Raw genomic sequence first — 18,959 nt, 5'->3', positions numbered from 1 at the left:
AATATATAACATACGTGGAGTGGCAGTTAATAAAATTATGTATAGGGTAACTCTTATTAGTGACGTTAGATGTAAATTGTCTGGCGTTATTACTAAAGGAGCATGCTACACACTTTGCACAGGTAAAGAAACCTTTCAAACTCCCTCCTGGTTTCTGTTTTTTCTGATTTACCGGACAACTGGGAGCTAGTTTAGATTTCAGGTTATTAGCCTTTGAAAATATAATATTAGCTTTTTTCGGAAGAATACCTGCCAATACTTCATCTTGCAATAAAATAGGCCAATACTTATTCATAATTTGTTTAATTTTTGGCGCCATCTCATTATATTGGGTGATGAACGCTACCTGATTATGACATCTTTTTGATGTTTCCTTCTTTTTGACATCATACTGAAGCAAAGTGTCCCTATTAATTTCTTTAACCTGATTAAAAGCCTCATTTAATTCAAACTCTGAATATTTTCTATTAATGAATTTTTGTTTCAAATCTTCTGCTTGATTCCTAAAGATTTCTTCTTCGGAACAATTACGTTTAAGACGTACCAGTTGTCCCTTTGGGATATTTCGCAGCCACTGTGGATTATGGTGACTATCTGCGCGCACATAGTTGTTTGCCTGCACAGGTTTAAAAAAGGTCTTAGTGTGCAACATATCATCTTTGACATATATGACCTTCACATATATGTCAAAGATGATATGTTGCACACTAAGACCTTTTTTAAACCTGTGCAGGCAAACAACTATGTGCGCGCAGATAGTCACCATAATCCACAGTGGCTGCGAAATATCCCAAAGGGACAACTGGTACGTCTTAAACGTAATTGTTCCGAAGAAGAAATCTTTAGGAATCAAGCAGAAGATTTGAAACAAAAATTCATTAATAGAAAATATTCAGAGTTTGAATTAAATGAGGCTTTTAATCAGGTTAAAGAAATTAATAGGGACACTTTGCTTCAGTATGATGTCAAAAAGAAGGAAACATCAAAAAGATGTCATAATCAGGTAGCGTTCATCACCCAATATAATGAGATGGCGCCAAAAATTAAACAAATTATGAATAAGTATTGGCCTATTTTATTGCAAGATGAAGTATTGGCAGGTATTCTTCCGAAAAAAGCTAATATTATATTTTCAAAGGCTAATAACCTGAAATCTAAACTAGCTCCCAGTTGTCCGGTAAATCAGAAAAAACAGAAACCAGGAGGGAGTTTGAAAGGTTTCTTTACCTGTGCAAAGTGTGTAGCATGCTCCTTTAGTAATAACGCCAGACAATTTACATCTAACGTCACTAATAAGAGTTACCCTATACATAATTTTATTAACTGCCACTCCACGTATGTTATATATTTACTACAGTGCCCTTGTGGCTTACAATATGTGGGCAGAACAGGGAGAACTTTCCAGAGACGTGTCTATGAGCATATCTATAATATTAAGAGGGGCTTGGAGACACACAGTGTCTCACATCACTTTCTTCTGTGCCATGACAAAAATCCCAAGGGTCTTATTTGTCAGGCAATTGAGCAGGTTGATGTCAATCCCAGAGGGGGGAGTAGACTCCAGCAAGCCAGTATGCGTGAAGCTTACTGGATTTATGAATTAAAAACTCTCTCCCCTAAAGGAATGAATATCGACTTTGAACTCAAAGCCTTTCTATAACTAATTCATTGTTTCTGCCTCTCTATAATGATTTATATTTTAATTGTTCTTTTAATGTTTTTAATGTTTGCATGTTATTACTGTTTTTATCCATTCAGTGTTTTATGTTATGATGTTTGTTTGTAGTTTAGCATAGGCCCATTACATGTGCTGCCTTGTATTAGTCCAATATGGGGTTAATTCAATTACTCAATTAACCAATAAGAACTTTGGACTAAGGTATATATACCATAGAGACTAAAGGGCTAGCACATCCCTTGAAGAAGTACGCGCAAGCGTACGAAACCGGTCGGGAAGTTTCGTGTTTTAGAAGTGTTTTTACTGTGGTGGATATCTGCAGTCCCAAGAGGAGAAATCTGCAGTTTCCAAGTGCCTAAACCGGTTTGCGGGACCACGGTTGCTGAGGAGGACTGGAGAGAGCGTGCCTAAGGTGGGACCACAGCGGAGGTGACGTCACGTCCGCCTAGAGACCCCGTCATTCGAGCGACTTGCCTTCCATTCCGGTCACGTGTGGACGCTGATCAGAGTGCTCCGGTCGCCATCTTTGTGAGCCCAGCTGTATGCATCCAGCTCGCTGCCTTTACCCTGCCAGCATCTTGTGAGTAGGGTTGTAATTTTACCCCTCCGGATGCGGTTATGCACCCTCCACACCCCAAATAAATTGCTTTTCTTTTAGTATTAAGGCCGTGCTAGTGTTTAGTGTTTGTTTGTCTTGTGTGTCCTGTGTTGTCAGTGTTCACTCACCCCCCCAGTGTTAATTTACTGCACTATTATCTGTTTGTCTTTTCTTTCTTCCACATATATTTCGTTCGAGGCGAGAATCATCACATCCCATCATCCCAAGGACTTCCTTTGGACTTTTACACCCCAATTGGTTTGAATTTAACTCATTTGGCGCCGGTTACCCTTCTTTTGTTATGTCATTCTGACTGGTTGTACCACCAGTCATTCACCTGGCTGCCTGTGTTACTTAATATTATTTAATTTACATTATTAGCGCTGTTTTGCACCTAATCTTTTTTTCTGCATTGAATGCATTTGCTATGTCAGTGGGATTTGTCAGAGTAATATCCCCCTTAATGATATTACTTGGTTGTTGGTATTTTGACTTCACGGCACCTACAACATATTGAGCAACAACATGTTACATCTGGGTTCTCCTTGAAAGGGGGATAGTCTGATCTCCTCCTTTGTTTCTCTCCTCAACCCTATTCTCTTTAACAATTTTAAGGTTCCCTGATGGCAGAGCCGGTTGTGATGTTGAATTTCTACCCCAGCTTCCCAGAGACCCAGGAGTTGTCCAACTGCGGGGAGTTCATCTTCCTCATAGATAGGTCTGGAAGTATGGAGAGTCCAATGAATAATGAGCCAGGTGCGCCCCAACGCATTCACAGTGCCAAGGTTAGTGGGGAGCTCGCCCATCGCTAACACAAGGGTAAAATGTGTCCATTAGGCCATAGTTACTGGAACGATTACCCACCAATTATATAAGGTATCTGCAATATGCTTCCATTGGGCCAAGGTTATTGGAATGGTTGTCCATCACTAGTATAAGTCTTTATACCTGTAGTTACTGCCAGCCTGTGCCAGGGTGAGAGGAGAGGTGACACATCACTAATATAAGTGGAAATGGTCAAGGCGGGATGAACTTATACTGTCCAATGTGCTCAACTTAGTGGACAGGTCACTTGCAACAAGACATGTCTACAGAATTAGGGTAACCGCATGTCCAGCATGAATTCAGAGTGACAGGGTTAGTGTAGACAGGGCACTAATCCCAATATATCAGGACCAAGGTAACTGCAGCTCTGCTATGTCCTCATGTTAGCTTAAATCCATTGTGAACATTGCATCTAAAGCCGCACTAGAGAGTTTATCTGAAGATAATAAGCTCGGTCTCTGCCCCCACTAGTCTGTTCATGGGAAAACACAAATAGCGATTCTATCTCCTCCACTTGTGCCGGCCCCGAGGCTGCCTCTGCGTGTGACGGTCAGTGGGACGTCTGCCCATAAAACTAAAGCAAAACTCATTCTAAATAATAAAAAGAAACGGGAAACACAAAGTTGCTTTTCTTCATACTTCTGTAGCGCATCGAGCCTGTTACTCTGCACGTTCCTTAATGTCATTTCAAAGTGATGTTACAGTGCAACAGCTAAACCAAGAGCTGAAACGTAAATCACTTTCTGAAACTCAACCAACTAAACAGAATATTGTACACAGCAGCCGCCTCCCCTCACCCCACGCTGCATTAAACCTCGTATTTTTGTTGATGTATTTGAACAAGCCATTTGGGGCTTCCGGTTATATTCCACAGATACCTGTTTATAATTCAATATGAAATTCGAGTTCGGATTCATAAAAATCCGCCTGGATTGTATTTAATGGCGGATTTGAATGGATCTGCTCTGATTTTCTAGTGCCCAATCCGCAGAGGGATTTTGGTGCAGGGGACGGATTTGATCTAAACAATCCGTGGAATTTTACTCCATTCCCACCCATCTCCCAAAACCTCTTGCTCCTACTATAATCCCTACGCTTACACACATTTTTAACTCCTCCCTCTACTCTGGTACCTTTCCCTCCTTCTTCAAACATGCAACAGTTATACCATTACTCAAAAACAGCAAGCTTGACCCTACCTGTCTTTCTAACTATCGTCCTGTTTCTCTTCTGCCTTTTGCCTCTAAACTTCTTGAATGCCTTGTATTCTCTCGCTTGCTCCATTTTCTCACCACTTATTCTCTGCTAGACCCTCTACAATTTGACTTCCACATTGCTCACTCCACTGAAACAGCCCTCACTAAAATAACTAATGACCTCTATGCTGCCAAAGACAAAGGTCATTACACTCTGCTCATATTACTCGATGTCTTTGCAGCATTTGATACTGTGGACCACCCTCTTTTCCTTCACATTCTCCATACTCTTGGTATCCGTAACAAAGCTCTATCCTGGATCTCCTCTTACCTCTCCCATCATACTTTCAGTGTTTCTTTCGCTAAGACCTCCTCCATTGATCTCTCTGTGGGGGTACCCCAGTGCTGTGTCTTGGGACCTCTGCTCTTTTCTCTGTACACACTTTCTCTAAGTTACCTAATCACATCTCTTGGGTTCAAATATCACCTCTATGCTGATGGCACACATTTACTTTTCAACCCCTGACCTACTGTAGTACCCACGGTTATTCTAACACAAACCAGTGGCAATCGCCAAAAAGACCCAGGTACACCCAGGTACATGCTGGATACATGCCTTAAACTTGCCTTAAACTAGACCCAGCATTTCTGCATTGATTAATGGCCCATCAGATTAACAGCGGGGGTCCCTGGCTGTCCCATTCTAACTGAATGGGACTGCCAGGGACCCCTACTGTGTTAATTCTATGGGTCATTAGTCAATGCAGAAATGCCTTAAACTTGCCTTAAACTAGCCAGGTTACACCCAGCACATACCCAGAATGTAACCGGGCTAGTTTAAGGCAAGCTTTAGAATACTTGTGGTCTCGTCTGTTCCACCTGCTGTACTAACCAAAGTTTCTGAATGCTTCTCCGTTATATATTCCTGGATGGCCCTCTGCCAACTCAAACTTAACATGTCAAAAACAGAGCTCCTCATATTTCCTCCCAAACCTGGCCCTACTTCGTCCTTCTACATTACTGTTGGAAGTACTATCATACACCCAGTCACACAAGCACGCTGCTTAGGGGTCACACTCTACTCCTCTCTCACGTTCTCCTCTCACATTCAAAAGGTAGCAAAAACCTATGGCTTTTACCTCCGCAATATTACAAAGATTCACCCTTTCCTCTGTTGCACAACTGGTAAAACTGACACAGGCCCTCATTCTATCCCATCTCGACTACTGTAACCTCCTGCTGTCCACGCTTCTTGCCTCTCACCTGTCTCCCCTACAATCTATCTTAAACGCTGCTGCCAGAATCACTCTACTCTTTCCTAAATCTGTCTCCGCGTCTCCCCTCCTGAAATCCCTCTCCTGGCTTCCTATCAAATCCTGCATCTCACACTCCATTCTTCTCCGCACTTTTAAAGCTTTACACTCTTCTGCTCCTCCTTACATCTCAGCCCTAATTTCTCGCTATGCACCATCCCGACTCTTGCGCTCTGCTCAAGGATGTCTTCTCTCTACCCCCTTTGTATCTAAAGCCCTCTCCTGCCTTAAACCACCTGCGCAGGTCTGCCACATGTATAGCTGAATATGAAAGGGTAGGCAAGCATAACGCGGGCGTTTAGTCCCTCATGGCATCCCAGGGAATCGGTGCCTAACTGTATGGTGGTCCTTTGAGCTCCCTCCTGGTTGTTTCAGTATGGCTGCAGTCAGAAATGACTTTGCAGCATGGTCCACACGAGAGCTCCCCTGGCAAAACCCCAAAGGGTAGCGTGTCGCAGGGGCTTCAAGGAGAGAGAGAGGCAAGGACTGCCCTTGTCTGGACTGCAAGCACTCAGGTAATCCCCAAACCATACTACCAAAAAACAACAAACTAAAACTCCTAACCTCCACTTGATAAGACAACAAAAGACTACCAGTGAGGAGGAGGAGGAGTGGCTACATGTAGGGCCTCTTATAGGTGTGTCTTTAATTTGTCCTATCCCAGTTGGTGCCCATTGCTATGGAGGTACTCAGGAAAAATAAGCCTATCTCTACTCACACACCGCATCAAACTACATATTTTTGTTGAATTTGACCATGCCTTTTTGTGCTTTCTGTTACATTGCACAGATATCTGTTTATAAATGTGCAGCCCGTCGTAAATAAGCTTCTGTTTATTCCCATGATTAAACAAGTGTATTGCATTTAATGTAACCTCACAGAAGAAAAAGAGGCACTTTGTATGACCTTGATATTTAGTCCCATTCATTTACCCCCCCCTCGCCAGTCACCCTGCTTTCTCTCTCTCTCTCTCAGGAAACGTTGGTTCTTTTGCTGAAGAGTTTACCACTCGGCTGTTACTTCAATATCTTCGGCTTTGGGTCCCACTTTGAGTCTTTCTTCCAGTGAGTATGGAACCCTCCTTCCCCGGCTCTTAAGGAGTTTTCTTCATGATAGACTATTTACATGGCTGTGTTCAGTGTCTCATGCCTTGTCAGGGTGCTGGATCCGTGCAGGCTGGGTGTACATATACAGATTTTAGAATGAAGGGCATCAGAAACTTTTATAGTACAAACAAATTGCTCTTTTCACATCTGTTGCTAATGCTCCCCATGCATAGGACATCTCATAGACATTAACTGGTGTCAAACAATATAGTTACTCTGTGCTTCTTCCCTTGGTAGCTCTCACTCCTACACTGGGGAGGTACTTAAGCTTCTTCAGTAATGTTAGATTGGCAATCTCTTGTATAGCTTCCTCAATGTCTATGTATCTGGTGGACCCTGGTTGGGGAACACACACTATTCCCGGGGATCAGTATCCATTGACTGTGGAAGGCATTCTTCATCTATACGTAACAGATCAGTAGTTTATTGAGGACCTGTCAGTTGGAGTACACTCTATCTTCAGGAATCGGTATCCCGTCACTCTCTGCACCGTTTACCTCGTCCATGCCTATTGGATTGGGGCTTCCCTAGGGACATTTCCGGTGGGCCCGATCCAACCATGCTCCGGAGTTTGTACTCTGAGAACTCCCTGCTGAGCACTTGACTGCTGCTCTTCTGTCGGAGAACAATCTCTGGTTATTAATATGAGCTCTATAAGGGCACGTTCCTTAACTGAAAATAATAAACGTGACAGGACATCCTTACTTAACATAACTATACACTTAGACATACTTACATAACTTACAGTGAGGCCCTCTCCAACTGCTACTCCCAAGAAACCTGATTCTAGAAAACTGGGACGGTGCTATATATACCCTCCCATCTCAATATGGGGACATCACAGGTCACAAAGCCTACTGGAGAGTGGCTATCCTTGCTGTAAGTCATCCTGTATCACATGATGGGGAGTAACTTTGTGTGACCCTACACAGTTAACCCTCTAGGGTCCTAACCCCCTTAACTACTAGTACTCTAGCAGGGGGTTACAAGTACAAAATGAAAAGTTACTTGAGCAGGGGCTCATCTGAAGGATGTCCCTGTGCTTGAGAAGGTTTAGGTCCCATTCATCTCAAAGCAGATGATCTCTTCTCCAACACTGGGAAGTGACTTGAAAGCGTATTGTATAAGGGCCAGTGAGAGAGAGGACAGAGACGGAAAACAATATACCAGTCTGAAAACCCCAGTGACACATAGAAATATATATTGCATGTGCAATAAAGCTACAGCTCTGACATGTAACGCCTTGTTTGTTTCATAGATTGGGATGTTTAATGGCTGAACGCAGTAATACCCCCTTCCCCCACCCCCCCCCCCCCACCCCCCTGAAGTGGGTTTTTTCCCTTCTTTTTTTAACACAATTTGGACTGGGCGGTCTCCTGGAGAGTAACTGCGCTGTTTTTACGTCCAGCGACCCTCCGGTTTACCTTTTTATGTGCCAGTGTGTCTACTCTCTTTCAAGAAATCAATATGGCTGCTATCTAAGCCTCACTTCCACGGACCAATAGGAAGCTGCCATGTCATCAGAGCACGAAAATAAAAGAAAAACTACTCATAGCGCTACTCGGCCTACACTAATTTCTATGCTAATAACAAGTAATATGTGTAATATATACTCGTGAAATAAAAAACCGCGTGACATTTACATACAGAGTGAAATAGTGTCTAACAGTGCAAAAGATGCATTAAAAATGTAGTCCTCCACTTAAGGCAAATCCATATCTCCAAATGTTCCAAAATATAGTGCGCTCCCTGGTGCAGTAACAAACCACAGACTGGACAAACCAGCACGGAACATACAGGAAATACACAAGGGGAACAGGAGAATGAAGAGTGTAATATGTTTCAGATAAAATGATATTCATATAAAAACAATGGTCTCACTCACAAATGAAATGTTCTTTAAGGCAAGGTACCATGTCCCAGCTCTCCTGCTCAGATCACGTAGATCTGGCTCCTGAACTGAGTCTAGCTGCAGCCTCGACTCCCTCTCAGTCCCGGGCAGCGCATAGTCTCACACTGCGTTCCAGACCTCTCACTCGTCGCGGCTGCATGCGCTTGAGCATTCGCCGTTCAGCTCTCCTCGGAACCTGTGCTCCGATGACGTAGCAAGTAACGGGTGCAGAGAACTGGAATCGTCCCTCTGGTCAGACACATGATCAGTCCCTGATGAAGCTAGACGTAGATTAGGAGTCTATAGGCTGCGTAGGAGTGAGGAGGTTTGACCAGAGGGACGAGGGTCAGGAATGCAAAATTTCTCTATACACTGACCGGGACTGAGAAGCAGTAGAGGCTGCCGCTCGACTCAATCCTGGCAGACATGTTTTTATTTTCCTTTCATTTTAGCGGCGCATAAAAAGATAAATACCTTGGTAACTGGGGGTCTCTGCAGCTAAGCAAAGTGTGATACATCTCGTGGGGGTCTCCAGGTTCCAATTGGGCAAAACACATAGAATTCAATAGTGATGTTGCTACAATTGCTACATCTCTATGTATATGCAAACACAAGTTGGTACGTTAACGCAGAAAATAATGAGTTAAATAACGTGCGTTATTTTCTTAACTTGTTTCCAATAACGCTACTGTTAAATGACATGCTGGTTTTAATGCCACACTTTGTGCTAACTGCTGCGATAACGTCTGCTACAGAAGGTCACAGGTGTCTCATGGCGGCACCCTGCTGTTCTATACGTATTGAGTTGACTCCTGTGATTTAAACCTAATAACAGTCCTGTGACGCTTCACTCATTAGATGTCAGTCTCCCTCGGGTAACTTCAGTGATCTCATAGACTGTTTTTTTATGTTTTTTTCATTAAAATCCCCTTTTTGGTTTAGGCCCCTGACTCTCATTCACTTGGCTTTGTGGGCCTGGACATCTGTGGAATTGCACCACGGAGATAACCATGTAACCAAAACCATGTCCTACTCTTATTGGCAGAAGCTGAGGACCTAATGAGGATGGGGAGAAGGGTCACCTTGTTGCAGCTTTTGTACACGGCATCTGCTGTATTGGGGTAAATGCTGTTGAGTTACATGTGTTGCTCTAGAGGCACATGAAACTCCAGGCTCTTATGCAGTGATTCTTATACCCAGAGATAGACACTTTGAGCCATGTGTAGAGAAGTCTTTGCCCTCTTCAGTTTTGCCCTCTGTCCTCTTGGTATTTCTGATTAGTATCCTCCTTCCCAGGGAGAGCATGGAGTACACACAGCAATCTATGGACCAGGCTGTGGAGAAGGTTAACCAGATGGAGGCCGACTTTGGAGGAACAGAAATCCTACAACCTTTAACGAAAATCTACAAAACAGCGGGAAGACCAGAGCACCCACGGCAGGTGAGAGAGTCTGAGGAGAGAGAGTGGGACAAAGATAGTGATATAGTGACAGTGACTAGCTCAGACATGACATGTAGCAGGGATTGAGAGAGAGAGACAGAAATAATTTGAGGCACCCATCGTATGTCACCGAGTTTGAGTTTGACACAAGGAATTTCTCTGACTGTATTAGTATAGGGGTTGCTTTGTCTTCCTGTAACCCCAGCAGAAGGCCGCACTGTCTCTGTACAAGGAAAAGAAAGCCGATGTTGTTCTCAAAGGAGGTGACAGGTATTGTAAAACTAAATGTAGCCAGGTCACCTGATGGCTACTATTCTGCCTTTGGGCTGCCAGTAAACCCTGGTACAATTAGGTTGCCAGTAGTTGATAATGGGTTTTCCCGCTCTGAAGAGCTGCACTTAAGTGACAACGGGTGGCGGTGACATCAGGCCTGGGCATGACCAATCATTAGCCAGACCTGGTGCCCTCCTCCTGGCGGTACTTAAGGGCAGGACCGCCATAAATATGTAGTTGTACCTTCCCCCCACTTGAGGAAGGCAGGTCACACAATGGAAAGGCTGAGCTTGGGCCTTCTCCAGTCCTCTTCCCTTCGGAGGAGAGTGAGTGTGGACCATACCTCTGCCTCTGTTAGGGAGGCAGGGAAGAGCTAGGACGGCTGCGGGTGCCCTTGGCCTGTAATGACAGTCCAGGGAGCATCCTCCAGTGATAGCTGTGAGACTGCATCGGGCAGAAGCCGGCCATTGTTCCTGTACTGTACAGAAGAGTAATAAACCGTTCCTGTTGTTATACCTCCTGCCTGGTGCGTGACCTTACTGGGGGGAAAGGTAATAGTTCTACTGTGGGAGATCACCTTCAGTTCCTGGAGCCTACGGCAGATGGAGGCGCTGCACTGCTAAAGAGATATGTGGGGTATGAACCCCAGAAGCCTTGTCCTGTGTCCCCACTACCACCTGCGGACGACTCAGCCCTCCTGTTACCAGCAGGTATCATGCACCACACGACCAGTGCTGGCCAAATCTCCCACCGGGTGGGGGAAACAGTTACATTGGAGGCGCTGCTGAGATCTGTTATCCATACAGGACAGGCTTACAGCGAAACAAAGCTGGAAGTAACAAGGTACGCTTCCAGAGCAAGTGTTATTGAAGATGGGAGGCGGGAGGCTAGGTGTAGTGTCAGGGGAATATCGCTCCCCGCAAGGAACTATGGCCTAGACAGCCCTATTGGGTGAATGGTCTGGAGACACAAAGGCTATAGCTGTTCTAAGTCACCCTAAGGCAGGTAGTCGGGATGCCTAAAGGAGGTGCTTTGGTTAACTGAGTCCCAGAGACCTCTGGAGAGGGTCCACAATACTGGCAGCCAAGTGGCGCGGCGTAAGGGTACTGGATAGGGAGTATCTTAGGAGGGGTGCCTGAAGTACAAGGTGTCGAGACCTCTCCACTAGAAGAAGCCCAGAGTACCATTAGCCAGTAGCCAGATCATGGAACCACAGAGTGCTTGTAATGGACTGTGATTGTGTGCAGCGTATCGAGATGGAGCTTTGCTAGCCGGGGATACATCCTGCTCTTGGTAGATCGCAACCATGTGCTGTACAGATCCACAGGAAATGGATTCCCGGCAGAATTGTGATTCCTATACCGTCAGAGAACGGACTGTGCTCAAAATAGAGGTTCCCTTGTCCGGGAAGGTGCCACGTGAGTCACACACAAAATGGTGGTTCCCGCAAAGAATGGGAACGGCGTGGTAGATTTGTAAAAGGTCTGCAAGCCTTGTTGCAAAGTTCTGCAGGGGTCTGGTGCGAAAGCCAGGACCCCACCCAAGCGATGTGACTGGCTCAGCCAGGAGTCAGTCATGCCCAGTCCATGTCACCAAGTGCCCCTCCTCTAATCTCCACCAGAGGGAGGGGACACATTGACAACCAATGCCCCAAAACTTTGGAAAATAAGGGAGGTACAAGATGCAGCGGACCACACCCACAGTTCTTCGGAGCCTGGCAAGCAAGAGGAGTGAGTTACCCATTTCTTTTGTGCCCGTATCTACATAAAGTGAGGTCAGGCGATATGGACTTTGCCTACTACTCGCTGCCAGAAGGTTTCCTGGATGTACCCACTGATAGGATAACTAGCTTGATGTGCTTGGGCCCTGATTGTGCATTCCCAGAAGAAGACCTTGTTTTGGGGCTATTTTCTCAATCAGTGGAGCATGCTATCTTGTGTCTAGCCCTCTACTGCCTACGACTGGTGAGTACCAAGCCCTGAAAACCGAGACAAGGCCTGGGATGGTTCCCAATGACCCAGCCCCAGCGATGACATCAGATATGATTGGTGAACCGGAGTCGTCTTGCGACGAGATGCCAGAGGCGTCCCAACCCTCCTCCAGTGCTAGCAGCCGACGGTCTTCCGTGGTGTTCCAGTCACTGTCCTTAGTGCCTACAGGAGCTGCGGAGGATGACATCGAGGGTGAAACGCCCAAGAATCCACCAGATATGGATGTACTTGCGGTGCGGGATCTGAGTTTGACCCAGGATCCTGCGACACCTTCTAAAGAGGACGTCATCCAGAAGGCGATCGCTGGGCCGGAGTAGAAACCTTTGATTCCTGCTCCGGTGAGTACCGCTTTTACCACGACCGATGCAGTGCCCTACATTGTTAGTATAGGGCTGGTTCCCGGTCCAGGAGAGCTTCAGACCAGGGACTTTGACCAAGGCCCAAGAGACTTTATGTTCTTCATTATGGAGCCGGGGTAACCGGCCTACTGACTGTTCGCTATTCCCTGAAGCTAAGAGTTCCACTAGGTGGGCTCGAAATCGGTTAAAGTCAGAACTTTATTGTCAGGAACCCTGGCCTGGGAGGATTGAGTTTGAGTATAGCTCTGAGGAGGATTTAGCGGGATACCCTATTAGGGCCTTCAAGTACAGGGAAGGTATCACTCCCGAGGTAGTATGAGGAAAATTTGGATTTAGATAATTCCCCAGAGAATTGGGATTCTGAGGGTTTCGATGAAAATTGGTATGACTAAGGGGAAGGGAATGGTAGTTCCAGGATGTTCTCCTGTGGGTCATCTTGGTATGGTTCCCCGGGACTAAGTGTGTCCCTGCCTAAGATAATACCTGGGTGTGGGTGCCCAGTATTTTACCAGGAATATCGTTCTGCGCTCGCTTTAGATCCAGTGGATCATGCCATGCGCAGCCCATCCTCAGAGAGAGAACCGTGCTAGAACCAGAGGTCACCCTCTGAAGCTGGCGGGTGGCAGCTCTGGAGAAACGTGAGGAAGAATTTCTTCATGGAAAGTGTGGTGGATTCATGGAATAGCCGCCCAGCACAGGTGGTAGGAGCTGATATAGTAAGGAATTCAAACATGCTTGAGATAGACATGAGGCTAAATCATAAATATTCATTCCGAGAGGCCTTAGGGTCAAACTCCCCCCCCCATCCCATCAAATCACAGGTGATACATTCATTAAGAGCTGGGAAAACATACTACTCCAGTGCTTTACCCACTTACTCAAACTGCTGATGGAGTCAAACTCAAAGAGATTGGACTTAGTAAATAATGACATTGGTCCTACACTATACGGCTTGTATTGCGGTTCATTTTGCTTCCAGCTCTGCATATGGTGTATACCTTCCAGGGGATATGCATTCACTCTCACCATAGGTTGATATGAATTAGGTGGTTATCATTTACCCCTATATATCCCACGATCTACACTGCCGATTTGATCGTACACTTGTATATCTTATACATGGAACGTTTCTGGATACACACCCAGACTCTCTTCCGTTTTCCTGTGACCCTTTGGATTCTTTTATTGCTGTGGTTGGTTAAGTATAACAAACTAACTATTCAGCGTCTGTGTGTAGCCATTAATATTGGAGTCTTGAGGGTTTAACTCCCATGCCTGGTTATTAGTCGGTTAATCATATAGCCGCATGCAGGTTATCATTGAGACTATCAAGTCGTATGTTGTTGTAAGTTCCATGCATGTCCTAGATGGGAATGATCCCTCTGATATGATCCCATAGATCTCATTTGAGATTGGATTGCGTATGTACGTATAGACACTTACAGTACACATACAATTTCTGTGTGATTTTGGGTTGCCACCCCACTGGGGAGTTTAGATATTTACACTGTATCTTCACTGTTGTTATTATTAATTGATGTGATTAAAAAAAATTTAATTTTTTTTATGGTCCTATGTGGATCTTTATGGATGTTTTTGGGTCAGTAGCCACCCATATATGGTAATTTGTGGACTGCCTAGAGGACGAGACATTGATATCTCACGAACCCATATGGTCCTTCATCATTTTCCTCGGCGAGTGCCTTTTGTTGAACTCTTCTGACCCTTTTTGGGTCATATTTGTGGAATGTATAGGTCTAATAATAATAATGACGTTCCTCCTACATGGCACTGCCCGTACACACACAGATGTACACACAGATGTACACACAGAGATGCACACAGAATTGTCAGGCCCTGCTCTGAAGAGACCAGCATCTAATGTTGGTGCCAGAGGAACAGGGTGATAAAGTGACTTTCCCGAGGTCACAAGGAGCTGACCCTGGGATTTGTTCTACAGTAGGCTTTCTCTCTTCAAAGGTAGTTACATTACCCCAGAACTACCCCGTCGACCTCTGGGATACTGTCAGTAGCGTACGTTTGAAACCCAGCTCTCAGACATAGCCCGCATCCGTTATCAGTTAAGATCAAGATAACTCTGAGACTGACAATATATATATATAAGATGGGGAATAGGACGGCACCATTAAATCAACAATTCCTTCTCATTCCCGCTCCCCACATTCATATCTCTGGGGACCCTCCTAGTGTAGGAAGTGGTATGTAAAGCCAGCAGGGCAAATAGCTGGGGGTTTGTACTGTAAGCATTGGAAGGGTCGGGCCTGTGCTCCAGGTTCTGGGGACACGTACTGCTTCTGAGTAACTCTCACAGGGGCTGCTCGTCTCTGTTTGCTGAATCCATGCACCGTACAGTACAGGACTTGTGTGTCTTCCCCCAACAGCTCTTTGTCTTCACGGATGGAGAAGTTGGAAACACAGAGCACGTGATAGCAGAAGTTCAAAGAAACTCCAACAATCACCGGTAATTATAGTGTGTGTGTGTGTGTGTGTGTGTGTGTGTGTGTGTGTGTGTGTGTGTGTGTGTGTGTGTGTGTGTGTGTGTGTGTGTGTGTGTGTGTGTGTGTGTGTGTGTGTGTATATAATCTCAGCAAAATGAGAAACGAACGCTCCAAAAACATGTAAATATAGAAAAGTTTTGTTTTAGTTTTTTTAAACGGACAACACAAAGCATTAGGAATCCATTAACCAGTTTGGGTCTGTAGACACATTGAAAAATGCATTTCAACAGCACAAATGTGAACGTACGCAAATACTTGCTGGGAGAAAAATGGAAGACTTCTCCTTATTAGTATGTAATCCAGCGGCATATAAAGGGGCTCCCTTTACCGCCACGCAGGATAAAGAAGAGGAGACGTTGGTATAACAGCTGTTAGTACTCACTCTATGAATGCTGAAAGAGATCTGTTCTAACCGGTGTAGAGTCTCTAAAACCCTTAGCTGGGGTCAGGTGGAAGTCTCCTCCTTTTTATCAATACCCTGTGGCAGAGAGGTGTATTTATTATTTCTTTATTTATAACATGTGTTACCAGGAAGTAATACATTGAGAGTTACCTCTCGTTTTCAAGTATGTCCTGGGCACAGAGTAAAACAAATAGTACACGGTTACAAGTACAGTTACATAAATGAACAAGGTATACATTATATACAAGACATTGCATGCACAGTTAAAGAAAATATATATTATGAGCGTATGAAACAGTTACAGACCAGATTAAAGTGTGAGACAGCCTTAGATTTGAAAGAACTTAAGCTGGTGGTGGATATGAGAGTCTCTGGTAGGTTGTTCCAGTTTCGGGGTGCACGGAAGGAGAAGGAGGAACGTCTGGATACTTTGTTGAGCCTTGGGACCATGAATAGTCTTTTGGAGTCTGATCTCAGGTGATAGGTACTGCATGTGGTAGGGGTGAGGAGCTTGTTCAGATAGCTGGGTAGCTTGCCCAGAAAGTATTTGAGGGTGAGACAGGAAAGGTGAACTTTGCGCCTAGACTCTAGTGTTGACCAATCTAGTTCTTTGAGCATTTCGCAGTGATGTGTGTTGTAGTTGCATTGGAGAACAAAACGACAAATTGAATTGTAGAGGGTGTCAAGTTTGCTAAGGTGGGTTTGAGGAGCCGAGCCATATACTATGTCTCCATAGTCAATAATTGGCATTAGCATCTGCTGTGCAATACGCTTTCTGACCAGGAGACTTAGGGAGGATTTGTTCCTGTAAAGTACCCCTAGTTTGGCATAGGTCTTGGTTGTCAGGGTATCAATGTGCATTCCGAATGTTAAGTGGGAGTCAAACCATAAGCCCAGGTATTGTGGTGTTAGCGTTGGTTCTAATCAGGAGCTCAGTCACTGGAAGCTTTACAAATTTAGTCTTGGTCCCAAATACCATTGTTACAGTCTTGTCAGTGTTTAAAAACAGTTTGTTTTGGGAAATCCAGTTTTCGAGTCTCAAAAAGTCAGACTGAAGTATGTGTTGAAGGTCAGAGAGGCTATGGCTGTGTGCATACAGGATTGTGTCATCTGCATACATGTGTATTGAGGCTTCCTTACAAGCTGTGGGAAGATCATTAATGAACACTGAGAAGAGTAGGGGCCCCAAAACAGAGCCTTGCGGGACACCACAGGTGATATCCAGGGGGTTGGAGTTAGAGCCTGAGATGGACACATGTTGGGATCTTCCTGATAGGTAGGACTGAAACCAGTTTAAAGCATGTTTCCCTATTCCAGAGCTCTGGAGTTTGTTAAGCAGGATAACATGATCAACTGTGTCAAAAGCCTTTGCAAAATCTAGGAATACTGCACCAGTGAGTTGTCCCCGTTCCATTCCACACTGGATTTCATTGCAAACTTTTAGCAGGGTAGTTACGGTGGTGTGTTTGGGACGAAACCCAGACTGGAATTGGCTAGGGAAATTTGTCTTGGTGTAGAAATCGCTTAATTGGGAGTGGACACATTTTTCCATAACTTTGGATAGAATTGGGAGAAGTGAGATTGGCCTGTAGTTTGAGACAGTGTTTTTGTCCCCACTTTTGAAGATTGGGACAACTCTGGCAGTTTTCCAGGTCTTAGGGATATGGCCTGCAGACAGGATAGAGTTGACTATGGACGCAATTGGTTTGGCAATGGCTGGGGCACCAAGTCGTAGGAACCTAGATTGTAGTAAGTCGGGTCCACATTGGCTGCTTAGTTTTAGTTTGAGGAGCGCTTGTATAATCTCCTCTTCAGATACTGGGCTAAATTGAAAATTGTGGGCAGTGTTGGGAGCGGGTGGGACTATAGGGGTACTCCCAGGATGAGATTCATGTTTGGGGTTTGTGCTGCGTTTCGCTAATAAGTTAGTGGCACACCCCACAAAGTAATCATTGAATGCATTTGCAATGTCAGTGGGGTTTGTCAGAGTAATATCCCGCTTAGTGATATTACTTGGTTGTTGATGGTTAGGAGGCTGGAATATATTGTTGATAACCTTCCAGAAGTTAGCTGGGTTTGATGTATTTTGGTGGAGATTGTCAGAGTAATATTGTGCTTTTGCATGCCTTGTTTGCCTTGTGCACATGTTCCGCATGCATCTGTAGTGATTGAGATCCTTGGTAGTGCCAGTTACTTTGTAGCTTTTCCACAAGGCATCCCTGAACTGGTAGAGTGCTATAAGGTCAGGTGTAACCCATGGAAGGTGGGGCCCCCCGTACCCTTATTTTGCGTAGTGGAGCATGGGTATCGCAGAGTTTTAAGAACTCGGATTGGAAATAGTCGAGCACAGAATCGGGGTCGGGAATTAAATCGATTCTGTGCCATGGGCAGTTGGTAAGGTCATCCAAAAACTGTTGTGGGTTAAAGTTTTAAAATGTTCTAGTGAGGAGAACTTTAGGGCATGAATGGGGCGGTTTAATTTTCCTTACACAGTACACTATTGCATGGTCACTGAAAATATCAGGAAGGATGCCAGAGGATTGGATTCTGCTGGGGTTTGAGGAGAGAATCCAGTCTAGCAAGGAATGGTTATGCGATTTCAGGTTTATCCGTGTGGGTTGGGAAATGAGTTGTGATAGGTTAAGTGACTTGAGTTGTATCTGGATTTTGTGGTTTTTAGGGTCAAGCCAATTGAAGTTGAAATCCCCTAGAACTAGCAGCTCACTCTTCTCATTCAGAGAGGAAATGCAGCCAAGAAATTGGGTGATATCAGTCAAGGATTGTAGAGGGGCTTTAGGGGGCGGTAGATGCCAGCAAGCAAGATGGGCTTAGAAAAGGGGAGGCAGATTTTGCCAACTAGAGTTTCAAAAGAGGGTGGATTTGGTGGGCAATTTAACAGTGTAAATTGTAAGGTGTCTACAATATAAAATAATACCCCTCCTCCTCTCTTTGACCTCTCTCTCCTAAAAATGGAGTATCCCTGAATGGCGATATTTGCATCAGGGGTTTTAGGGGATAGCCATGTTTCTGTAAGAACGATGGCTTTGGGTTTATGCATAAGGCACCATGCCCTTAGTTCATCCAGTTTGGGCAGCAGGCTCCGAATGTTTATATGGGCGACAGATAGCCCTTTTTGGAATTTAAAGGTGGCATTCTCAGGGGCATGGGACAGAGCTGAAATGGGAGGACCTGGGTTAGTTTCAATATCACCTGCTAAAGAGCGTAACAGTATGAGTAGAAATTTGGGTAGTTGTTTGCAAGTTGTAGATTTGTGATGTTTGCCATTAGAGTGAGCAGTGGTTGGTGTGCTGGATGATCGGTCCATCGATCACCCCTGATGAAGTCATTGAATTTTGCTGAAACGCG

The 18,959-nt window shown here is 44.8% G+C and overlaps 1 protein-coding gene across 4 annotated transcripts in view; it reads left to right on the top strand.

The window, feature by feature from the left end:
• The window catches only part of LOC142475204 (von Willebrand factor A domain-containing protein 5A-like), a 354,651-nt gene that overhangs the window by 160,328 nt on the left and 175,364 nt on the right, over window positions 1-18,959 (top strand). For all 4 annotated transcript variants that reach the window (XM_075581322.1, XM_075581228.1, XM_075581278.1 and 1 more), the window contains exons 7-10: window positions 2,892-3,061; window positions 6,586-6,674; window positions 9,904-10,048; window positions 15,074-15,153. In XM_075581322.1, coding sequence (XP_075437437.1) covers window positions 2,892-3,061; window positions 6,586-6,674; window positions 9,904-10,048; window positions 15,074-15,153 — 484 coding nt within the window. The remainder of the gene's footprint in view (window positions 1-2,891; window positions 3,062-6,585; window positions 6,675-9,903; window positions 10,049-15,073; window positions 15,154-18,959) is intronic.

Source organism: Ascaphus truei, chromosome 1 (assembly GCF_040206685.1).
Source record: "Ascaphus truei isolate aAscTru1 chromosome 1, aAscTru1.hap1, whole genome shotgun sequence".
In the NCBI taxonomy this organism is placed as follows: domain Eukaryota; kingdom Metazoa; phylum Chordata; class Amphibia; order Anura; family Ascaphidae; genus Ascaphus; species Ascaphus truei.
The sequence above is the reverse complement of the archived record's forward strand: the minus strand, read 5'-3'. Positions and strand labels throughout refer to the sequence as shown.